Genomic DNA, 21,645 nt, shown 5'->3' with positions numbered 1-21,645 from the left:
ACCTCTCGTTTGGATTTCTGCAACGCGCTCTACATGGGGCAACCCTTGTACCATACCCGGAAGCTGCAACTTGTGCAGAACATGGCAGCCCGTCTGGTCACTGGCACTGCCAGGGCCAGTCATATAACACCAGTCCTTAAAGACCTACATTGGCTGCCTATTCGCTTCCGGGAGCAATACAAGGTGTTGGTTATCACCTATAAAGCCCTAAATGGCTTGGGCCCAGGGTATCTGGAGGACCGCCTCTCTCCGTACAATCCGCCCCGCACACTCAGATCATCAGGGCAGCTATTGTTAAGAGTTCCAGAGGGGAAATATAACTCCACCTCTAGGAGGGCCTTTTCCATCTCGGCCCCCAACCTCTGGAACTCACTGCCCTTCGAGCTCCGCTCAGCCGCCTCCCTAGCCCAATTTAAGAAGGGGCTAAAAACCTACTTATTCGAACAGGCTTACCCCTGACCAGAATACTTCCTCCCCTCCCCCCCCCCCCCCTTCGTCAGCATTGTTTCGCTGGCATGAAATTTTATTATTTTTATTGAATTGTTTTTAATTAACTCTGTATGGCTTATTGTTGTATTGTTGTATAGTTGCTGTTCACCGCCCTGATTTTAAGAAGGGCGGTATACAAATAAAATTTTTATTATTATTTATTTATAATTCCACCAGCACTGCTTTGCACTGCTCCATCTTCTTTAAGGTACCCCCAAGCACATCAGAAGCCCCTTTATTTATATACTTTCTTTCTTTCTTTATATGCCACTTTTCTCCCAGGCTGGGACCCAAGGCCATAGCATGCCTGCCATCTTCTTCTTTCCTAAATGAGAAGATTAGGGGTTCCTCTTGAACAGTGTGGATTGTGGAATATTGTGGGCTAAGGGAATTTCCAGGAGAAGGAGGATTACCCCAAGCAAGGTAGAATTCAAGGGATCCCATCTAAACATTTGGAAGAACTTCTTGACAGTAAGAGCTGTTTGAGAGTGGAATACATTCCATCAGAGTGTGGTGGTGTCTCCTTCTTTGGAGATTGTTAAACAGGCTGGACGCCCATCTGTCAGGAGAGCTTTGATTGTGTCTTCCACCATGGCAGAATCTCTTCCAACTCTATGATTCTATGAAGTCTCTTCCAACTCTATGATACTATGATCGTTTTGGACAACTTTCCCATCATACCACAGCACATAGTTTGCACCCCATTTGGAGGACTTTGGGAATGGAGTGAGTCATGTGGCTTCAGAACTGAAGAAGGGATGTCAAACACCTATTTTGTGAACTTCCTTAAATTAACTTATTTTAAGGTATAGGTGCTTGAGCTGCTTTGATTACCAAACAGAGAGATTAATAGAACTTTACATTATATCAGGTTGGCAAGTGTCCTTTTTGATATGCAGTTTGCCTTTTCATCTCCCTTGTATTATTCCACTATATTCTGTCATAGAATTATTGAACTGCTACAGTATGGACCGGTGAGTGAGCTGTCTTCTAGGATTGCCAGACTGAAAACTGAAGGGGGCTATCATGCCTTTTAATGGCTGTATAGAAGAACACACATTTGTATTTTCCATCACTACGTATGGATGTGAGAGCTAGACAGTAAAGAAAGCTGATAGGAGGAAAATCAACTTATTTGAGATGTGGTGCTGCAGAAGAGTTTTGTGGATGTCGTGGACTGCCAAAAGGACAAATAAGATGAAGATGACTAGACTGGAAGTTGTTATACTTTGGACACATCATGAGAAGACTATAATGCTAGGTAAGGTAGAAGCTAGCAGGGAAAGAGGAGAACCACATTACAAGTGGATAAACTCAATAAAGGAAGCCACGGTCCTGAGTTTGCAAGACCTAAACAGGGCAATTGATGATTATGGCAGCTTGGAGGTGTCTCAATGATTCAGTCACCAGACGTCAAGGTCAACTTTAAGGCAGTTAACACACACATAGAAGAAGTTACCTGGTTGCATGACAAGCAACACCTGTTGAAATTCCCTCTTCTACTTATTAAAGGCACATGAGCCTTCTGCAGTTTTCAATCTGGCCATCCTAGTTGTCTGTGAGTTTAACACATACACAGACACAAACATCAAAGTACAAATCTTTTTCATAGAGAGAGCTGTGGCCACCTCTCACCTGCTTTTCCTGCAGCATATACCCATATCAAATATGCTTGAAAAGGCTTTTAAGTCCAAAGTGCTCTGAGCACAGACCATGCAGCAAAGTGCTAGTAAAACAATCTGCAAGATAGACATTTGATGGGAGAAGCATTTAGAGTTTCTATTTCTGGAACTGCAGAATTACAAACACAGCCCAAAGCTTGAAAAAGTTACTTTTGGCATCATGCTGGGAGTTGTAGGCCTCCCACAACTTTCAAAGCTCAGTGATTGCTTAGCTCAGCCTCCTTCCAACCAGATCCCTAACATAGCTGGAGGGCTCTAGGTTGGGAAAGTCTGGGTTAGGCAAAGCTTGGAAAAGTGGCCATGCTGGTTGGGTGATTCTAGAAGCTGGGGGTATAACACTTTCAAGCTCTGAGGTTAGACACAATTAAGGAACTGGATGTTAGAGAGATAAATGAATATGAATGTTGCTCTATAAATTCTGGTGAGAGACCTTGGAGAAAAGACAAACAAAGTTACACTGAAAGCAGGCAATTGAATATTCTGAACAACCAGAACAGGTGCAATTCTAAAATCATCATACCGGTCCCATGTATTTTTTCCAGTTTTGCATATTAAGGCCACTTGTTCATTTTGGAACCTAAACATCAATAGGAGAAAAGGAAAAACAGTGTTTCTCAAGCTGGTTTGTCAGCTTACAAAGGTTATTCCTATAATGGTCTAGCTTATAAATGGGATCAAACCATGAACGTAGCCTAGGAGCTTATTGCATGAACTTTAAAACCAGCTCAAGTGTCCTGGGATGCAGCTGGGATGTGGGATGGAGGCGGGGATTATCGCATGCTGAATCGCCGCCTAATCGCCAGTCACCATTAGCCCAGGTCCAAGCTGGGTCCCGGCCACGCTCTGTCAGCACTTTTTTAAAAATTGGAAGATTTCCAGCATCTAAAAAGTGCTGGTACAGTGTGGCTTGGACCTGAGCTGATGGCAATTAGGCAGCGATTTAGCATGCAATAATCCCTGCCTCCATCCTGTGTCCCGCCTGCAGACTGGGACGCTTGAGCTGGTTTTAAAGTTCATGTGATAAGCTCCCTAATCTTTTCTGGGAAGTACAGGCTGCGTCTCCCTTATCCGAAATGCTTGGGACCAGAAGTGCTTTGGATTTTTTTTCGGATTTTGAAATATTTGCATATAAAGTCAAAGGCTTTCATGGCCGGCATTCCATAGTTTTTTGTGGGGTTTTCGGGCTATGTGGCCATGTTCTAGCAGAGTTTCTTTCTGACATTTTGCCAGCATCTGTGGCTGGCATCTTCAGAGAATGCTTTGCCTGGAAAAATTGGGTGTATATATACTGTGTGAGCCTGGGAATGCAGGAGTGATTTGCATGTGTATTGTTCTGTGTTGATCATCAACACAGAACAATACACATGCAAATCACTCCTGCATTCCCAGGCTCACACAGTATATATACACCCAATTTTTCCAGGCAAAGCATTCTCTGAAGATGCCAGCCACAGATGCTGGCAAAATGTCAGAAAGAAACTCTGCTAGAACATGGCCACATAGCCCAAAAAACCCACAAAAAACTATTTGCATATACATAATGAGGTATCTTGGAGATGGAACCCAAGTCTAAACATGAAATTTATTTATGTTGTGAATATAACTACCATGCATAGCCTGAAAGTAATTTTATACACAGTATTTTTAAAATAATTTTGTAGAAGAAATAAAGTTTGTGTACATTGAACCACCAGAAAGCAAAGATGTCACTATCTCAGTTACCAATGTGGAATATTTTGGAATATTTCAGAAAACCAGTAAGAGAGACTCAATCTATATCATTGAGTATTTACACATGGGAAGGTGTTTTAGTTTCTTCCCCTTGGGAAGTGCTAAGGATATCATGCAGGCATCCTTTTAACAGTGCACTTCTCAGTTGAAGTCAATGGGATGACACCCTTAATATGTCATGCAACCTGAACTGGTTTGAGGATCAAAGCTATAAAACTTTACAAGCTTGTTCATAAAGAGGAACACTGTTGGCTAATTAAAGTGAGGACTGGTGAGGCTTGCTGTTGTGACTTTATGAGATGCTTGAGCTGCAGAAATCAGCAGGTGATGCTTCAAACTGCATCAATAAAGACTTTATCATTTGGTAACATCTACTGATGCAGCTGAAGTTAAATGTGCAGCAGGGCCCTACAAAAAGAATTCCCTTGAAGGAAAACTTCACAGTTGTTAACAGACAACACATCTGGTGAAGAATAACAACAAAAAGCTGTTTTTCTTTACAACAAGGCTTTCTGTTAGCATGAGAGAATATACCTTGCTGTTCATCTTCCACTACCACCACCACCATTTATTATCATCATCATTATTATTACCACAAGATACAGCTATTCCATCATGAACCACCAGTTCCTCTTTTGTTTTCAAGACTGTTCAAATTTATTACCACCACCCACTCTTTTCACGGCTGCTTCCTCTTTCTTTATATGCTTCAATTCATTTCCCTGACTTGCTCAGCATGGTAAAGCATCAGTGTGCAGTCAGCTTGCAAACTGTCATTGGGATGTTTCTGGCAATTGTGCAAGGGTCACAAAATGGTGACCTAGTTCTAGGACTCAGAAGCAGCTTTGTTGCAGCAGTCAAAACTTCCTCTTTTCTCCCTTTTCTATTGAAAGCAATGGTGTGTATTTGGACATGTTTGATCCTGCTTGTCTCCTGCTCACTTTACATCCTAACTTACAGATTGCTTAAGCCACCTGTGATAGCTGTTACAATGTCATCTTCCTCACACAAGGCTATTCAGTCATTGTTTCTCAAGGGCTTATTCAATAGAAGTCCCACTAAAACAGACTGTTGCCAGCTCCAGACCAACCCTTTCAGTAGAACTCTAAGAACTTTTAAAGCTTTGTTTGGAAAGGAAGATCACACTGAGTGAAGCCTGTCTTGTGATTTTCAACAGCTTTATGAGAGATGCTGGGCCTTCATGACATTATCCTTTTCATGAATACCTACAATTGCCTCACACTCTACTTATGAATAACCAGTTGTTTGGCTGTAACACTAGATTAATCTTTGGTCTCTCTTGCCCACTTCTATCCTTTTATGGTGGAGTGAGCAAGTGTGCTCCTCCAGATGGACTGTAGGTTCCATCCACTCAAGCTGGCATAGCCAATGGAGCTGCAGTCTCATATCCTCCAACACTGCAAAGATGAAAACTGGGAAAACTGTGGCCAAGCAACATCTACACATGGTCACAATAGCAAAAAATATTATTGAGGAAGACCCCACAGGTTAGGAGCAGTTTGCTTTTGCCTGGGGAAGAACAAGATTCTGCTTCCTTCTCCCCTGCTTAGTTAACTGAGTGCAAACTACTTTTGCACTTTGAACTCTGTTTGCAGCAACTGAAGTAAGCTGAGGACAAAGGGGGAATTATTAAGGAGGAGGAGAGAAAACCTAGAACATTTTACAAGCAACTGAAAAAGTGGCATGACAGGTATAATTGAGACTGTCTGTTCCAAACTAAGACAATTGGAGACTATTCAATCCAACAACATCTGGAGTTGTAGTGCAACAATATCTGTCCATATCTGGTTTACAGAATACAATTGCATTCTCTTTGGGGAAGGCATGTTGTAGATGGGACAAAAACTACCCCATTCCTTCTGTCTCCTTCTTCCCCATTCCCAGTGCAAATGTGACTCTGGACATTTTTTGAAGTGAGTTCCCTCTTTTAAATACTGTATGGCAATCTGTTTTTTTTAAAAAGAAAGCTTTACTGACACCAGTGGTGCTCCCCCACAAGCCCCACTGTCACATTAGGTATGGAGCTAAGGAGGAAAGGCTTAGCGGACTTCAGCCAGGTTACAAGCCTGAGGTTCCTCACCCTCCATTTTAGAGCTAAGAAGTGTAAGAATTCACAGACCCAGAGGGCAGGCTATGGCTTGAAAAAGGAAGATAATAATCGCAAGAGTGATGTGTGAGCTAATAGGAAAGGATTCCATTTCCAGGGTGTCTTTTTGCAAGTATTTAGACCACTGTTTCAAGGATAAATACAGAGTTACATGCACACACAGTAGTTGTGGCACAGGACAATGTTTATTCCTGCATGCTTTCTAAAGGATAGAGAACAACACATTTTTTGTTTTTATTTTTATCATGTCTGTTGAAACAGTCATTCAGAAAAATTATTATCTTGCCATTGTCAGGGGGAGACAAGAGTTCAAATGCTGATCTTGAAATGTTTTCTGTTAAGAGGGTAACATACGATAGTTAGCCTCACAAATTCAGAGATTAGCTTTCTTAGCTATGGGTGTTGTAAAATTGCTCTGTCACAGCTTTAGTGGAATTCCTTTGAAGCTAGACCGGATGCTGTTGCTGTTATTGCTATGAGGATAATGACCTGCTATTACTGTGATTCCTTCTGTGGAAAATGGCAATGTTAACAAGGCTGGAGTGACATGGAGAGTCAGTTGGTAGACTTGTGGGGGACCACATGACACAGAGTCTCTGTGCATGGCAGCCAGGCCACCCACTACTGTAAGGGCTACTGCGTAGGTATGCCATGCCTCTCCAAAATGTAGCCTCTATATAAAGTGTGTTCTTACCATGACTGGGCCAACTATTCGGTAGAGGGAGGCAACTACTTCAGATAGCAGGTACTGAAAACAATGGCAACTCTAGAAGCATTCATCATGAGATCCCTAGCCATACCCCTCTCTTAGTGAGCAGATTTATGTGTGCCACCCCATCTTCCTATCACCCCTTAAACTAGTCTGATGTTCTCAGAAACAGTGGAAGACCATGGGTTAGAAGTTAGATTGAACTGCAACTCCACTTTGTTTCCATATGTGCAATAGGAGGTGGGCTGGAATTCTGGCCCTTTGCCTTTTTTTTGATACAGTGAACATTTTCCATGAGCTCTTGAAATGGTGTTGTTTTTAACCCTCAATAATGTTTTCTTCTCCCTTTCACACTACACAATTATAGCACCATGATTCCACTTGAACTGCTATGGCAACATTTTACGGAATCCTGGGATTTGTAACTTAGGCCCAGGACAGACCACCCCAAAAGTTTCCCTCCGAAGGGGCGCCGCAGGAGCCAAACTGCCTGGCATCCCTCTGCCCCAAAAAGAACCTGGAAAAAAGTGTTCTTTTTGGGTCGCTGGGCGCACATCACGAGTGCACACAATGGCATAATGTAAGCGACATGCAGCAATGTATATATACTGTGCATTGCTTATGTCAAGATGGTGGCGCCCATGTGGATGAGCTGCCACCATTAGGCTACCACCGTGCTGTGCCATGCTAGGATTAGGTGCGCGGTCCCTAACCCTAGAATTAGCGGTGGCATGCTGCTTTGGAACCGTCTGTCCTGGGCTTTAGGGAGGGATGGACCCAGCATGGCATAAGGAGTTATCATGGCATACTGGTTTGAGCACTGGACTATGATTCTGGAGACCAGGGTTCGAATCCCTGGCCAGCCATGGAAAACCACTGGGTGACCTTGGGCAAGTCACACACTCTCAGTCTCAGAAACCCTTATGATAGGTTCACTTTAGATTGGGACCCCCATAAGTCTGAAATGACTTGAAGGTACACCAAAGGAGCACCAACAATTTAGAATGTTCAGTTAGAGAACTTGAGGGCCTCAAATTGTAGGATTTCATAGGATGCAGCCACTGCAGTTAAAGATGAATTTATAGTGCTGTAATTGTGCAGTCTGAAAGGGCCCCTGTTGGGCAGTGGGGAAGATGAAAAAAGGGAAGGAAATGTGGGTGGCGGAAAGAGATAAAGGATAGCTCTGCCCAATTTTGGTTTTGCCTCAGCCTCAGCACACCACTGGGATGTAGCCTGTTCTCCTAAATTATCCCTAATGGAATTCACCCCTCCTTGTAACGTAAGACAAAATGTTACCTTTCCCTTCCTGAGTTTTACTTGGCAGTAAGCCCACTGAATGTACTGCCACTTACGGTACTACTTAGCAAACAAGTTTAGACTTATGCTGAACCTGTATTAATTCAAAAACACGTATGATAAATGAATACAAAAGGATAAGACATTAGGTCATGTAAATGATTGACATGCACAACTTACTTCTTGAACTTGCTCATTATTCCACTGTCATTTTTCTTGATATCATGTACTATCTTTTGAAGTTGCCTGTAGGAAAGAAAACAGTAACATATATAATTAGACTGTCTGTGTTTTAATTGAATTACAGTGTTATGCTCCAACATGTGTAAGCAGGCACTCCAAGTCTTCTGTTTGCCATTGTATGTTACCTTTATCAAACTACTTCTCTTGTTTTCACTCTCTGGTTTGCAGATGCATTTAATTTTCTTCTTATATCAATGTTATTTGTAGCTGTGTCATTTTAAAAGAAAGCTTCCAAAGTGATCAGGTGACAATGATTCAATCCATTTACTGAGCAATTACTTAAAAATATATTTTGTTGAATAACTGCCTGAACATAGTTGACTAATGTCTGCAGGGCCATAATAATATAGCACACATTCATTTTTGAAGCTATTTCCCCTTTGTTTTTCTTATGTGCCTTCAAGTTGACTTTGACTTCTGGCAATCCTATTCTGGGGTTTTCTTGGCAAGACTAATTTGGATAAGGTTTGCCATTGCCTCCCTCTGAGGCCGAGAGAGTGTGACTTGCTAAAGGTCACCCAATGGGTTTCCATGGCTGACCTGGGATTTGAACCCTGGCCTCCCAGAATCCTCATATAACATCCAAACCATGAATCACACTGGCTCATTCCCTGCCCCTTACTACAATAAAGAAAGCTGAAATTATAGGGAATTGTTTTTCCTTCTAAATGTGGGTGGCAGCTACTATTTGTGAGCTTAACATTTCTTTCAATAACTGAAAACAGCATTAGGTTTATGTGTGACAGATCAACCCATTAGCTGAAAGCTAGATTTTCAATCATTTATTGGTTTATTTGCTAAAGTAACAGCCTCCCTTTCTGCTAACAAAAGATATTCAAAATGGCAAAAAGGTACTTTTTAAAGAATCTGGGCTACCCTGTAAGAGAGACTTTAGCAATAGTCAATCCTCTTCCATTTTATAAACTTCAGTCTTGAGCTCCAAAGATCTATGAACTAAGCACTAGTTACAGACTGGTAAGTGGAGGCTGCATCTGTGAATGTTATTCCCAGTACAGGTTCCCTTATCCACAATTCCAAGATCTAAAATATTTCAACATCCAAAATTGTCCACATGGACAGCTGACATAGTGACACCTTTGCTTTCTGATTGTTCAGTGTAGACAAACTTTGTTTCATGCATAAAATTATTTAAAAAATATGTATAAAATCAGAGATCACATTTTCCAACTTAATATTGGTAAGGATTTAATAAAAAATATCTAATATAAATATATGTGATAATTTATCATACACTTAATTAGTTTCCCCCCTTACAATGTAAATATACTTAAATTAATTTTGTATATTAATTTCTCCACTTCCAATGCAAATGTATATGACTTATATTCTTTCTGTATTTTAATTATTAACTAAATGCATCTGCCGCTTTCAACTAATGGACACAGTACACCATAACCCACTCTGTGCCATACAAAATATTCAATCGAGAATTTAACCACTGCAAAGCTATTCACGGTTCCTTTAAAACTGTAAGCAGACAAAAAACACCACCCTCTGATGACAATCCAGTACCTTGTATGTTGCCTCACTGTGGGGAATGACAACTGGAGATAATTGAAAATCTGGCTTACTCTTTTTGAAACATCAAACAAGGAAAGACCAGGAGCCAAGTGCTAGGAAGGCCAGTCAGCTGAGGATTATTCTTAGAAGAACTGCCAATTTTAGGCTCTGTAGTTAGATCTTTTACCATTTAATATGTACACATCAGCAATGGTAGGGAACCCTTTTTAGCCCAAGGGCCAAAATTTAAATTCAGACAGGTTCTCAGAAGTCAAATTCCAATAGTGGGCAGATTCAAAGACAAAAGGGTGTAACCAAATATATCAATGTTACTGGCTCTGACTGCCACTAATAAAGACATGGGAGAGGCATATCAGCCATTTTGGACAGGAAAAACTTGGACAAACTTTCCAGAATCTGAGAAATCACCATCTGGGGCTGGATTGGAAATCCAGGAGGGCATGATCCAATACATCCATGTGATAAAGTTTTCATTTATGCCATGCAGATTATGCCCTGAATCAAGGCTGGCTGTGTGGCCTTTTACATTTTCTTGGTTTGAAATCCTAGTATTTCTTGTCATTTGCTATTCTAGCTAGGGCTGTTAGTCCTAACATTATTGTGTAACAACATCTGGAGGCTTTCATGATTCCTGCTACAACCTAAACCCATTTGCTGATCCCAGTTAAAGTAAACCAAATGAATCAAATAGGATGCACCATTCAGAATTTGAGTCAACTCTACTTTAGCTGTAACCATCCACTGGATTTAGGCTTATAATTGCTTCACATTAAGCTAGTGTTAAAAGTGTGAGATGACCCTGCCCCACTAAATGGGGTCAATCCTAGTTCCTAAACACTACATGGACTTCTCTAACCTGCCATCCTCCAGATTTGTCATATCACAGTGCCCATTATCCTGGCCACCACAGCCACATTGGCTGGGGATGATGAGTGTGCAATCTAACACATCTGAAGGGTGCTCAGCTGGGGAAAGTTTAAGCTAAGGACTAAGAAACCAGTGGTTAACCCCATGTATCCTAATATACCAGGTAGACATTATTCAGCTTTCACCTCTGACTCATCATAAAGAAAACGTACAGGATGGATGCTCACATTTAATTTGTTAATATTTTAAAGGATATGGATTGTATCAGGCAATGATAGAGTAATTGCTATGCAGTTGGCATACAGTTTTCTTGGCTTATATTTTAGTTTCCTGTTAACAGGTGTGCAGGTGAAACACAGAGGTTGTTGTTTTTGTAAATAAAAACATTATCCCTCCAGAACAATGGAAAGAACTTGAAAGCTGCAGATTCTACAAATACACAGGGAGTTAGGCATGTCCAAAACAATCCTTCCTTGTGCCGTTACCCTTTATTTCAAGGAGAAAGCTAAGATAAACAGTACCTATTTAGCAGAACCTGTGCAGAACCAATGAGAAATCACATGAATTTTTTTGGCATTGGCTCAAGTGGTTAAGACACTGACTCTCTTGACTGCAAGATCGGCAGGTTGGCAGGTCGAGGCCTGGGTTCCACATGGTGGGGTGAGCTCCCCTCACTAGTCCCAGCTTCTGCCAACCTAGCAGTTTGTAAGCATGCAACTTGATAAATAGGTACCACTCTGGTGGGAAGGTAAACAATGTTCTGTGCAATCATGCTGGCCACATGATCACAGAGTAGTCTCTGACAACACTGGCTCTTTGGCTGAGTAACAGAGATGAGCACCACCCCCTGTGGTCCATCACAACTTGACAACCTTGTCAATGGGAATACCTTTACCTTTACCTTTAAAAAATAAAAATCCCACGACCCCTTATTAGTCATTTTTGTTGATTCTAAATAATCTAATCAGACAAAGACACTCCAGTTTTGTAAAATAGGTAACACTATTCGTATGTAATGCTTGGTTGTGTGAGCAGTATTGTGATCTTTGACAGTGTCACTGAACTGTTTGATGGGTTTGATGGGCCTTTGGTATTGAATTCACCCCGCCTTTCCCTTCTAGCAGGTGACTGAAAATGCTCAAGATGGCAGCCATAAATATATGATCAGTATGGTAGGCAAACACAGAGATTAACATGCAGACAACTGCCATTTGCAGTAGCTTTGGATCTAGGCCAGAAGCTATTGCTTTTTTCCCCTTCTCCATTATAAATTTGGTCCCAAGAGTAGTGCACATCATCCAATATCTTGTATGAGAAAGTGCTTATTTTATGTTAAGTGAATGAGTGGTTAGTGGTGAAAAATTATGTTCTAATATATTGATGTCTAAATCAGTGGTTCTCAACCTTAGGCTGCACAGGTGTTTTGGACTTCAGTTCCCAGGAACTTAAGCCAGCCAGATTCTGGGAGATGATATCCAAAATATCCGGAGGACCAAAGGACAAGAAGCTCTGATATTTTGATAAATTAGTAATTAGGACCAGAATCCTAACGCATTTGTTTCCCTGTCAATTGGGAAACAGCTAACAGATGTTCTTCCTCCATCTTGAGTGATCTCTGGGGCAACAGGCAGAAGCAGGACCCCTGTTGAAATTCCTCCTCATACTATAGATTGCTCACACAAGGAGGTGTGGGATCACCTACAAGCTGCTTCCTGATCGGCAAGAGAACAGGCTCCCATTGATAGCAGCAGTTGGTGCCCACTAAGTGGAGACTGGGAGACCTTAACAATCCCTATGTATTCTCCAAACTAGAGGCTATGTAGGGATGTGAATACAAATCAGTCACATGCACAACTCTAGTAGCCTTATCACATGAGAAAAGAAAGCTGAAATGGAGTCGGAGAGAAGTGGTTTTCTCCTTGCCTCTCCACATGCTGTAGCATTTCCATTCCACTTCTCGAGGGAGAGAGTAATAAAAGCGTGCCTTTTGCCAAACAGATTTTTCAAGAGTGACAAAAGACACGCTTTTATGACAATCTCCCTCAGGAAGAGAATGGAAGTGCTCTCATGGCAAACGGAGATGCCTGGAGAAAGTTGCTATTCTTCTTCGTGGTCTCTGCGAATCATACAAATGGGTTGTACTGCGCCTGCGCAGTGCCTTCGGAAACTTCTAGAATCACTGGGCAAAGTACTCTTTGCAACATATAGAAACTTTTTGGCGGTAGCTCCACCCATCCCTTATAAAGCCCCTGCTTTCCCGCTCTTTCCCCAGTTCCTTTTTTCCGCCGCGTTTGCTGCCTTTGGGAACTTCGGTCTTCTTATCTTCGTCAGAATCACTGGTAGTTGACCACGGACCGTTTTTTTGACCACTCTTTGCTTGACCCTTGACTGTATTTGTTCTCCGGATTGACTCCCGTTACTGACCTCGGCTTGTTGACCACGACCCGTAAGCGGATCATGCCATCGGTGCCCTTCAAAAAATGCACCGTTTGCGGAGGTAAAATCCCCGGCCAAGACCCCCATTCGGCTTGTCTCCTGTGCTTGGGAGAGGCGCACATCCCATCATCCTGTGCCTTGTGTAAATCCCTCACTCCCCAAGCAAGAAAAAACCGAGAGACCAGACTAAAGGCAGCCATCTATTCCAAGGTCTTCACCGCGGGTGCCATGTCTTCTCTGGGGACCCACTCTTCCACCGGGTCGGCGTAGTTACCAGCTCTTCCCAAGGCCCCGACCCAGCTCATGGCTGAACCTCCAACTCTCTCGGAGGTGGCTCCCCGCGAGGGACCGGACGCCGACACCCCTTCGGTGGACATTTCTCGGCCGTCCAAGAAAGATAAGCACTCGAAGAGCTCTAAGGAGAGCCGCGCTTCTGGAAAGGACTCGAGCGCCCAGAAGGGGTCAGCCTCGAGATCCTCGGCCCCTAAGGCCTCGACCTCAGTGAGCTCAACTAAGGGCTCGGGATCCACACCTTCGGTCCCGAAGCCTTCAGCTTCAGCGGACTTGGCTTCGAGGTCTTCGACCACCAAGGTGACGACTCCGGCCCTGACTACCGCGTCGCCCTCGGCCTCCAAGAGGACACATACGCCTCCCTTGGGAGACCAGCACCCATTGGCCAAACGGCACCGCTCTGACAAGTGGGATTCAGACGGCTCCCGACACAGGGAGACCTCTCGGGACCGGCCGGCCTCCGAGCGCAGACCCCGGGAATCTCGCCCTGTTCACAAGGCCTCCAGGGTTGGGAGCTCCAAGACTGCAGAGGCTCCTTCTTCTCATCCGGACCGCCTTCGCAGACCCGCCTCTCCAGCGAGCTCCACACATAGTCGATGCTCGGTCACCCCGATGCCCAGATCGGTTGTCCATACCGCCATGGTCCACCGGGCCGCCTCCCCTTCCCCTCCAAAGGAGCCGAAGAAACCGTACTACCTCTATGACAGCGAGACGGACACCTACTACATGGCTGTCCCACGTGGCTCCGTTGCATCCCGCTTTGGGTCCCCATCTCGGAAGTCCAGACCAGAGCCACTCACTAAGCCTACTCGTGACGCCTCGGCTTCTTCCCGCCGGGCAGACGTTGCCCCAGACCTCCAAATAGTGGACCCGGACCCCGATGAGGAGGCCCTCTCTCACACCCGGTATCGTCCCCAGAGTGTCTCTGGCTCCTCGGATGCCGAGGACTACCAGCCTTCCGTCCAGGAGTTTGCCCAGCCTGGTGCCGTCTCGCCCACTGATGATGTCCGCACCTTTGCTGAACACGTCATCAAGATGTCAAACGCACTTGACATCCAAACATCCCAGGTAGAAGATGAGGCCTCGGATCCCATCGAAAGGAGGATCCACAGAAAGCTGCCCACTCCACCGGCAATCCCTTTGCTACCGTCGCTGGAAAAGCTGGCGAGACGCTCGTGGGAAGCTCCCGCTTCGACGGCTTCTAGCAACCGCAGGATAGAGTCCCTCTACAGGATTGCTCCTTCCACTCCCTCATGGCTCTTTGGACACCCGAGGCAAAATTCAGCCATCGTGGAGGGCGCCCAACGGACATCGACCCCGAAATCGTCCGTGATGCCAGCGGACAAGGAGGTGAAGAAGGTGGACGCTTTGGCCAAGAAGGCCTATTTCTCATCAGCCCTGGGGATTAGAGTGGCCAACTACAACGCCTGCATGGGGGCTTATATCCAGTGGCTGATGGAGAAGATCTCCCCGCTTATTCCCGACCTTCCTGATGAGTCCCAGGCCACTCTTTCCGAGGTCCGGGATGAGGCACACTCCATTGGGAGTTGGTTAATCACGTCAGCCAGGCACTCCACTGACTGCTCGGCAAGATCCATGGCCGCGGCGATTGCCCTGCGCAGACATGCTTGGCTGAGATCTTCGGACCTCAACCAAAATGCCCGTACCACCACTGAGGACATGCCATTTGATGAGGACGGCCTCTTCCACCGGGAGACGGATGAGAAACTCAATTTCAAATACCGCATGCGGACCGCCGCGAAGAAGCACGGTATGTCATCCTCTCCTCAGGCTTCCCGTAAACGCTTCACCGGCGTCCGTCCATGGTACGGACAAAGCCAGAGATCCTACCAACAGGATCGCCCCTACCAGCGCCAGGATCAGCCCAGGCAAAGGTACCCCTCGCAGTCCTCCTCCTCTTCAGGTCACCGTTCCGCTCCCAAGTATAAGAAAAATTACCGGAGGCAGGATCCTGACCAAAATAAGAAGAGGACCTGAAGTGGTGCTGCGTACTCCGTCGCCTCCTCACCCCTCTGTTTTTTGGATAGACTGAGGCCCTTTTCCAACACCTGGGCCTCGATCTCTACCGATTCTTGGGCCCTCACCATCGTCTGTAGGGGTTATGCCCTCGAATTCGAAGAGCTCCCGCCAACCGGAGCTTTCCTATCCACTCCCCCCTCAGACACCCTTCTCGACGAAGTACGCACCTTATTGTCCAAGGGCGCCATCTCGCCCGTTGATACCGCCGACGTCCCTAGATGTTTTTTCTCCCGCTATTTCACTGTTCCTAAGACTGATGGGGGCATCAGACCCATTTTGGACCTGAGAGCCCTGAATACTTACCTCTCCTATCACCGGTTCCGGATGGTAACACTTGCCTCTATTTTGCCTTTGTTACACCAGGGCCTGTGGTTCGCGACCATCAACTTGAAGGACGCCTACTTTCACGCCAGCATCCGGGAGAGCCACCGCCGGTTCCTAGCCTTTGCCGTCGGGACGGACGTCTACAGCTACAATGTTCTGCCCTTCGGCCTTGCCCATGGCCCCACAGGTCTTCACCAAGTGCATGGCACCGGTTGTGTCCCATCTCCATCGCCGGGGCATCAAGATCTTCCCGTACCTAGACGACTGGTTGATAGTGGCCCCTTCAAGCGAAGAGCTCCACCGACACACCTCGGAGACCATAACGCTTCTAAAGGACTTGGGGCTAGTGGTCAACCTCGAAAAGTCACAGCTCCTTCCCACCAAACAAATAAGATTCATTGGATCCATCCTAGACTCCAACAACTGCATGGCCTCCCTACCCCTCGACCGATTTGGCGCCCTTTGCGTGGCCATCCGACGGTGCACAGACCGAAGACAAGTTATCGCCAGAGACGTCCAGGTGGCCCTCGGGCACATGGCCTCGACAACTTTCGTCACACCGTGGGCAAGGCTTCGATCCCGAACCCTCCAATCTTGGTTCCTGTCAGTCTTCGACCCGGAGGCTGACGCTCCATCCCATCGCCTCACCATCCCGAGACCAGTCGCCCGTTCCCTCCATTGGTGGCTCGACTCCCAGAACGTTTGCGCAGGCATGCCTTTTTCACAGCCTCAGCCAGAGGTGGTGCTAACCACGGATGCGTCGGAGGACGGATGGGGAGCCCGCGCTCTAGATCTCTGGGCGAAAGGCTTGTGGTCGCCCGACGAAAGGACCCTACATATCAATGCCCTGGAACTAACGGCAGTGGAAAAGGCCCTAAGAGCATTCGAATCCTCCCTCTCCCACAAGGTTGTACAACTCCGGATGGACAACACCACGGTGATGTACTACCTGAACAAACAGGGAGGCACCAGGTCACGCACCCTCCTCGACATCACGCTCCGAGTGTGGGAGTGGTGCATCGCCCGAGGCATCCTGCTTCAAGCGGTACACCTGCCAGGGACACAGAACGACTTCGCGGACCTCCTCAGCAGGTCCCCGTCTTCATGCCACGAGTGGAGGCTCCATCCGGACACTGTGAGGGACCTCTTCTGTCGGTGGGGGACCCCTCAAATAGATCTGTTTGCGACTGTCCACAACACCCATTGTCCCCAGTTCTGCTCCCGGACACGAGGCGAGGACTCCCTCGGGGATGCGTTCGGATTCGACTGGTCGGGGGTGCTGCTATACGCCTTCCCCCCGTTCCCGTTGATCACCAGGACAGTGTCCAAGATGACATCAGAGGCCGCCGATGCCATTCTGATCACTCCGTGGTGGCCAGGACAGCCTTGGTTCCCCAGCCTCCTTCATCTCTCCCGGGACACCTTTTTCCGGCTCGAACCCAGGCCGGATCTTCTCACGGTTCAGGGAGGTCGAGTCCGCCACCCCGACATCAACACCCTTCCCCTGGTAGCATGGAGAATCCATCCTTAGCTTGCCTACCAGAACTGGTACGCAGAGTCATCCTAGCTGCCCAGAAGCCGGCCACCCGCAAATCTTACTCCCAAAAGTGGACCAAATTTCTCAAGTTTCTGGCGGACAGGCACCTCTCCCCTGCCCAGGTATCGACGCCGGTGGTGTTGGACTTTTTAATGTCCCTGGTCGACTCGGGCCTCTGCCTCACTTCGATTAAATGCTACCTGTCGGCCATTTGCTCCTTTTTCCAGTTTCGAGATAGACCTTCCTTTTTTAAAGATCCCTTAATTAAGGGTTTTCTCAAGGGCTATAATAATCTGAACCCGCAAGTGTCCTTGCCACCCCCAGCGTGGAGCCTGGAGGGGGTGTTGGGAGCCTTACAGTCCAAGCCGTTCGAGCCTCTGGCCACGACGGACATAAGGCTCCTGACTTGGAAGACGGCATTTTTGGTGGCAATTACCTGCGCTCGTCGGGCTGGTGAACTTTGTGCTCTGAGACGAGACCAGCCATTCCTCAGATTTCATTTGGACAAGGTAGTCCTTAGAACTGACATTTCATTCTTGCCCAAGGTTGTGTCACTGTTTCACACGTGTCAGGACATTGTGCTTCCTACTCTGGCCCCGAACCCGACCACGGATGCGGAGAGGGCCCTCCACATGCTAGATGTCCGAAGGGCACTAGCCTTTTATTTGGACAGGACTAAAGACTCAAGCCGTTCCGAGAAGGGGTTACCGGTATCGGCCCAGAGACTCTCTAAATGGGTGTCAAACACCATCTACTTGTCTTATGAACTCTTGGGTAAGCCTTTACTGGTCAGGGTCCGCTCCCATACCACAAGGGCGGTAGCAGCATCTTCTGCCTTCTTGTCAGGGGTTTCATTGGAGGACATTTGTAAGGCTGCTGTGTGGGCACAGCCCCTGACATTTATTAAACATTACAGGTTGGACACCAGGGCCAAGAGAGATGCAGCCTTTGGCAGGGCTATCCTGGTTTCTGGATTGCACTGATTCTAGCCTCCTTTAGGCTTACCAAGTTAATGGTTTAACACTCACTCTCCCCTTATGGGTCAAGGGTTTACAGACCTATAACTCAGTTTTCAACAAACGGGTCTTTGAGACAATGTTTGAGTTTTTTATTATTGTTGTCAAATAAACAATTGTTGGTTATTTATGGTGTCAGGATACTCCCTCCGCCTTTAACCTTAGCTTGTTAGTCTCAACCCATTTGTATGATTCGCAGAGACCACGAAGAAGAAGGACAGGTTGCTTACCTGTAACAGTATTTCTTCGAGTGGTCATCTGCGAATACATACAAATCCCGCCCATCCTCCCCTCGGTGTCCTGCTCTAGATTGGCTCACTCCTTGTCGCCTACTTGGCGGAAAAATTGCGGAACTGGGGAAAGAGCGGGAAAGCAGGGGCTTTATAAGGGATGGGCGGAGCTACCGCCAAAAAGTTTCTATATGTTGCAAAGAGTACTTTGCCCAGTGATTCTAGAAGTTTCCGAAGGCACTGCGCAGGCGCAGTACAACCCATTTGTATGTATTCACAGATGACCACTCGAAGAAATACTGTTACAAGTAAGCAACCTGTCCTTCTCTCTGCTTTATCACACTAGGGACAAACAGGATTTAAACAAGAGTTAGAGAAAACCAGGAAATGCCTGATGTTTATCACACAACATTTCCTGGTTTTCTCTAGTATAACTCTAATTTAAATCCCATTTGCCCCCTAGTGTGATAAAGCAGTTAGGCTCCATGTTGGCTTTCTTTTCTCATGTGACAAGGCTCTAGGTTTCACATTTGTAACTGCCCAACAGGATTCTGGCTATATTTTAATACTATCTTACATGTCAGACAGTGCATCTGCATGGGTGGGGAATATGTTGTTGTGCAGATGCTGTTGGACTGCCCTCAACATTGGCCATGGTGGCTAGGGCTATTGGGAGTTGCAGTCCAACATCTTCAGGGCCACATGCTTTTTTTTAGTAGTGGTGTGTTGCAACTGGTGACACCTCATCAGGTTAAAGGCCTGTCACATCATCATCTTAGCACCATTTCCTTTCAGAGCTTGTAATTAGCTTGCTAATTAACTCAATAAGCTATTAATTCATTAGGTTTGTCTAGCTATTACCTTTATTCCCCTAGATTCCCTAATTGACACTCAAATTAAAAATATGATATAGAGAACTGGGTTGCTAGAATTCATTAGAATTTATTGGGTGTGTGTTTGTCTGCCACACTGAGTAAAACAGAAAAGCCTTAGGAGAAGAAATAGTAGAATTGGAGGAAATTCATTACATTAGTCTGTTGTTAGATAGGTTAATTTGTATTATTTCTTTGGGAAGACAGTAGGATGGGGAGAAAGAGCCCAGCTCAGAATTCAAGAGCTGGATTTGTGGAGCAAAGGAAGAGCTGAATTTGGAAAACTCAAGAGAAATTGAATGGTAAAGAAAAGAAAAAAGAACAGATGGGTCGGATGCCCACCATTCCCAGGTGTCATATTAAGGGCTTTCCCTCCCATAAAGAGCAATATTTTAGATTGAAGGAGAATAACTTTGAAAGGTCCCAAAAAGTCTCTTTGAAGGAGCCGATAGCAATATGAGCTCCCCCAAGGTCAACAGGGACAACTGCCATGCCATTCTTTGCAACTTCAATGGTTTGGCCAACACTAATGTTATAAATTGTGAGTTAATTAATAATGACACTGGGAGACAGTGTGGTGTAGTGGTCTGAGCACTGGACTATGACTCTGGAGACCAGGGTATAAATCTCAGATTGGCCATGGATACCTATTGAGTGATCTTAGGTAAATCACACTTTCTCAGCCTCAGAGGAAAGCAATGGCAAAGCCTCTCTGAAGAATCTTGCCAAGAAAACCCTATGATAAGGTAACCTAACGGTCGCCATAAAATAGCAATGAATTGAACGCACATAACAACAACAACCACATTAATCAAACAATCCCAGTTGTTATTCATGGTAGTGATTTAATCCCCCAATTTGGAACATTTAACATTATTGAATTAACTTTCAAACCAAGTGTTCCTTGTTCTGCATCCTTTAAACTGTATTTAAAGGGCATTTTACATGTGCAGCAGGTTGTATATAATTGTGCTATGGTCCTTCCCATACATCTTCCCAATTCAGAGAAAGTCAGTTTTCAATCCAATCAAAATAAATAGGGGAAAATTAACTGAAACTACCTTGCCCCATTGATTGTAATGAACAAATGCAATAATTCTACATACGCTTAGTTGCCAGTATGTCTCTGAAATGCAGGAGCACTTAAAACACAAACATCTTTCATAGGATTAGCCTGTTTAGATATGATCATCTCCTTCTAGATTTGGGCCATTGTATCTTTAATTCTCACAAAGGATCTATTTTTAGTACCAAGAAATGTCACATTTGGAAAAAAATCTCCACTGAGAGGAAACAAAATGTTTGTTCCATGTGTGTAGGAGAGTGTGATACAGAAAGAAATTCAGTTACTTTAAAAGCTGCCCAATTTGGAGAAATTAGAAAACGCTGCAGTTTACAGACTGGCGATGCAGTAACGGAAGAAGTTGTACAACTTGTCTTCTACCTCTCAGGCAGTGATGAGATAAAAAAAACATCTGGCCATGTATAAATGTAGGTCTAGATCAGAGTGCTTGACCCAATTACATTAGACCCATTAGAATGAATGGAACTTACACTGACATACTAAAATCCTATGCATGTGGCTCTGCTCTACTGGGGCATAGCTACTGGATTCAGGGCCAAGTTAGAAAACATGAATTACAGGTATTAACTAGACACATTTTTGGGAGTGCGATTAGGAGAGAAACAAGAATATCCTACTTTTGTGCTTAAACATTTACAAGAGCAATTACTTCAGTTTTCATGATGGTTCATCAAATTGCAAGCGCTTTTTTCTTATTTACTCATTTCAGTGGAAATTCACACTGACTGGCAAAAGCTAAGTATGATGCCACATTTATTTCATATAAAGGGCCCCAATAATTGTATTGGTGAAGAATGTTAGACTAGGATGGAGGAGAGAACCAGGTTCAGGATCAAATCCTCCACTGAAGAATGAAGCTGGATGACCTTGGAGAAGTCACTATCTCTTAACCTAACCTCCAGGTCCTCCAGAATTGGTCCTCCAGGTGTTTTGGATTTCAGCAATCAGAATTCCTGAGTGTTGGTCAAGCTGCCTGGAGCTTCTGGGAGTTTAAAATACCTGAGGGACCAAGGTTTGGGAACTAATGCTACTTAATCTATTTCACATGGTTGTTCTGACAATAAAACTGGTGTCTGTGCAGCAGAGGAAGACATGCCCCATGCTTTGACTTTCTTGAAGAACAGGGAG

General features: G+C 45.2%; 1 protein-coding gene across 1 annotated transcript in view; it reads right to left on the bottom strand.

Annotated features, from left to right (window-relative positions):
- The window catches only part of BLNK (B cell linker), an 89,087-nt gene that overhangs the window by 48,467 nt on the left and 18,975 nt on the right, over positions 1-21,645 (bottom strand). Inside the window, exons 2-3 of the mRNA XM_089510225.1 lie at positions 8,216-8,281; positions 2,692-2,748 (exon numbers count right to left, since the gene is read on the bottom strand). Coding sequence (XP_089366351.1) covers positions 2,692-2,748; positions 8,216-8,281 — 123 coding nt within the window. The remainder of the gene's footprint in view (positions 1-2,691; positions 2,749-8,215; positions 8,282-21,645) is intronic.

Source organism: Sceloporus occidentalis, unplaced genomic scaffold (assembly GCF_023333645.1).
Source record: "Sceloporus occidentalis isolate IW3139 unplaced genomic scaffold, rSceOcc1.0.p SCAF_2, whole genome shotgun sequence".
NCBI classification, from domain to species: domain Eukaryota; kingdom Metazoa; phylum Chordata; class Lepidosauria; order Squamata; family Phrynosomatidae; genus Sceloporus; species Sceloporus occidentalis.
Note: the sequence above shows the minus strand (reverse complement) of the source record. Positions and strands in the feature narration are given on the sequence as shown.